General features: G+C 52.4%; 1 protein-coding gene and 1 long non-coding RNA gene across 2 annotated transcripts in view; one reads left to right on the top strand and one right to left on the bottom strand.

Moving 5' to 3' along the window:
* Positions 1-2,188, top strand: part of LOC116525452 — a 20,539-nt gene that overhangs the window by 15,298 nt on the left and 3,053 nt on the right. The window lies entirely within an intron of this gene.
* The window catches only part of LOC116525450 (ketosamine-3-kinase), a 12,455-nt gene continuing 10,671 nt past the window's right edge, over positions 405-2,188 (bottom strand). Inside the window, exons 5-6 of the mRNA XM_032241196.1 lie at positions 1,787-1,909; positions 405-1,542 (exon numbers count right to left, since the gene is read on the bottom strand). Of these exons, the coding sequence (XP_032097087.1) occupies positions 1,204-1,542; positions 1,787-1,909 (462 nt within the window). The 3' untranslated portion in view covers positions 405-1,203. The remainder of the gene's footprint in view (positions 1,543-1,786; positions 1,910-2,188) is intronic.

The following is a 2,188-nucleotide window of genomic DNA, read 5'->3' on the forward strand; positions in this document are numbered from 1 at the left end:
AATCCCAGCACTTTGGGAGGCCGAGGCGGGTGGATCACCTGAGGTCAGGAGTTTGAGACCAGCCTGGGCAACACGGCAGAACCTCGTCTCTACTAAAAATACAAAAATTAGCTAGGTGTGGTGGTTCACGCCTGCAGTTCCAGCTACTCAAGAAGCTGGGATGGGAGGATTGCTTGACCCTGGGAGTTTGAGGCTGCAGTGCACTATGATCACGCCACTGCACTCCAGCCTAGGCAACAGGGCAAGACCCTGTCTCTAAAAACAAAACAAAAACACTAGTTTTATCTGTTTATTGTCACAAAATATTACAAAAGTTTTTAAGCAAACAACTGAGATACATATTGAATTACAATAAATGAAGGAAATACACAATCTTGTACATTATTGAAAACACTGAAAGTTTATTCAAATTTTTATGCAAAGCGATCTATTAGCATCAATGTCATTCATGAAATATTTCTCAACACTACAATACTGAAGGAGGGAAAAATATTCGCTCAGTGTGTAAAGTTGCAAAGGAATGACAACTTAGCAAGCTTTGGAAATGACAGAGAAGACGGAGTAATGATAGAAGCAGGTAAGGCTCCTGTATTTACCCAAGGACACCCTAAGGCCAGCAGCCTGGTCACTCCCAGAATCGGTTTCCAGACCTGCTCAGCCTGCAGCAGGGTCCAGGGATCGTGCAGGAAGAAGAGGAATGTGCCTGATTTTGGAACTGGTCATTTTAAGAAGCTTTTAGTAACATGGTTTCATGTCTAGACCCAAGTTTTGCCAACCAAGCATCATCAACATGAACAGCTCTGAGACGTTCCTGCACAGGACAGCAGGGAGGTGGCGGAAAGGTGCCCTCTGAGCAGCAGCGCCTGGGCGCGCTGACCACCACCCCACACACTGGATCCTCCCCGGCACCCACCTGAGATCACTTACAGTCTCTCCACCTTGGAGCGGAAGTGTGGTTCAGAGCCACCTTGCTTCATCCACTCCTCGGTTCACACCCTGCCTCTAGCATGGCTCCGTCTCCCTACAAACCCCACAAAGTTGTAATGACAAAACCTTTCTTCGGAGATATTCTATACTTTGCAAGGCTTGGAAATAAGCTACTGAGTTGGTCTTAAGCTACTCTGGCCATGTGAAGAAACAAGAGTTTTATCCTAAAGAGGACTGTGGAGAAACCTCTGAGACCTCCTCCAGAGCAAAGCACACTCACTTGACGAGATTCCTCATGATGTTCAGGGAGGATCCTCTGTACCCCGATCCAAAATGATTCCAGTGGTTCAGGTAGTGAAAGAGCTGATACAACTGAAGTCGCTTCTCGAATCCCGGGGCCCTGGGGATCTTGCCGTGGTAGGCAGAATAAAAGGAGCTGCTGAAGCCCCCGAACATGCCGGCGATGGCCAGCTCATATTCCGAGTGGCCATAGAAAGAAGCTGGGTCAAAAATGACCGGCCCGGAGGCGTCCTCTGCTACGTTTCCGCCCCAGAGGTCTCCGTGGAGTAAGGCTGGGGTGATCTCCAGGTCGTGGAACAGGTCAGGGATCTTTAACTGCAGGGAGGAAAGTGGAGCCTCAGCCAATGGATCACAGCGTGCATGAGGGGTGCTGAGGTTTCCCTAAGCACCGCTCCACACACCCGCCCCTACCCCAGGTAGCAGCAGATGGGACACCACCAGGCACCCACCTCCCATCCAGAACCAGACTCCGAGGTAGCCTCACATGCCTTGGCGCCTCCCCACCTCAGGCGAGTGGGGCGTGCGGCAGGTGTTGGGCGTGCGGTGGGGCCCCGCTCACCTGCAGAGCAGACCAAAGTTGGAGGGCCTCCCTGTCCCCAGACTCCTTCTCCACCATGTCCATCTGGGGCTGAATGCGCTGCCTGGCAAAGAACACAACCCAGTCCTCCTGCCAGTCATTCACCTGCACAGTAACAGCAAAACTGAAAGCAGAGTTCACTGGGAAATGCCAGGACTCAGGGAGAACTCGGCTACCCAGAAGCATCTAAGTGGAGGGCTGCAGGGGCGGCATGTGGAAGGGGTGGCAGTCACAGCAGGCTGGGGGGGAACCACATCCCAGGGGAACCAGAGTCTCTCACAGATACAGGAGGCTGGGGGGAACCACATCCCAGGGGAACCGGAGTCTCACAGATACAGGAGGCTGGGGGGAACCACATCCCAGGGGAACCGGAGTCTCACGGAC

This window comes from Sapajus apella, unplaced genomic scaffold, assembly GCF_009761245.1.
Source record: "Sapajus apella isolate SASKATOON/1434 unplaced genomic scaffold, GSC_monkey_1.0 scaffold48, whole genome shotgun sequence".
Classification (NCBI taxonomy): Eukaryota; Metazoa; Chordata; class Mammalia; order Primates; family Cebidae; genus Sapajus; species Sapajus apella.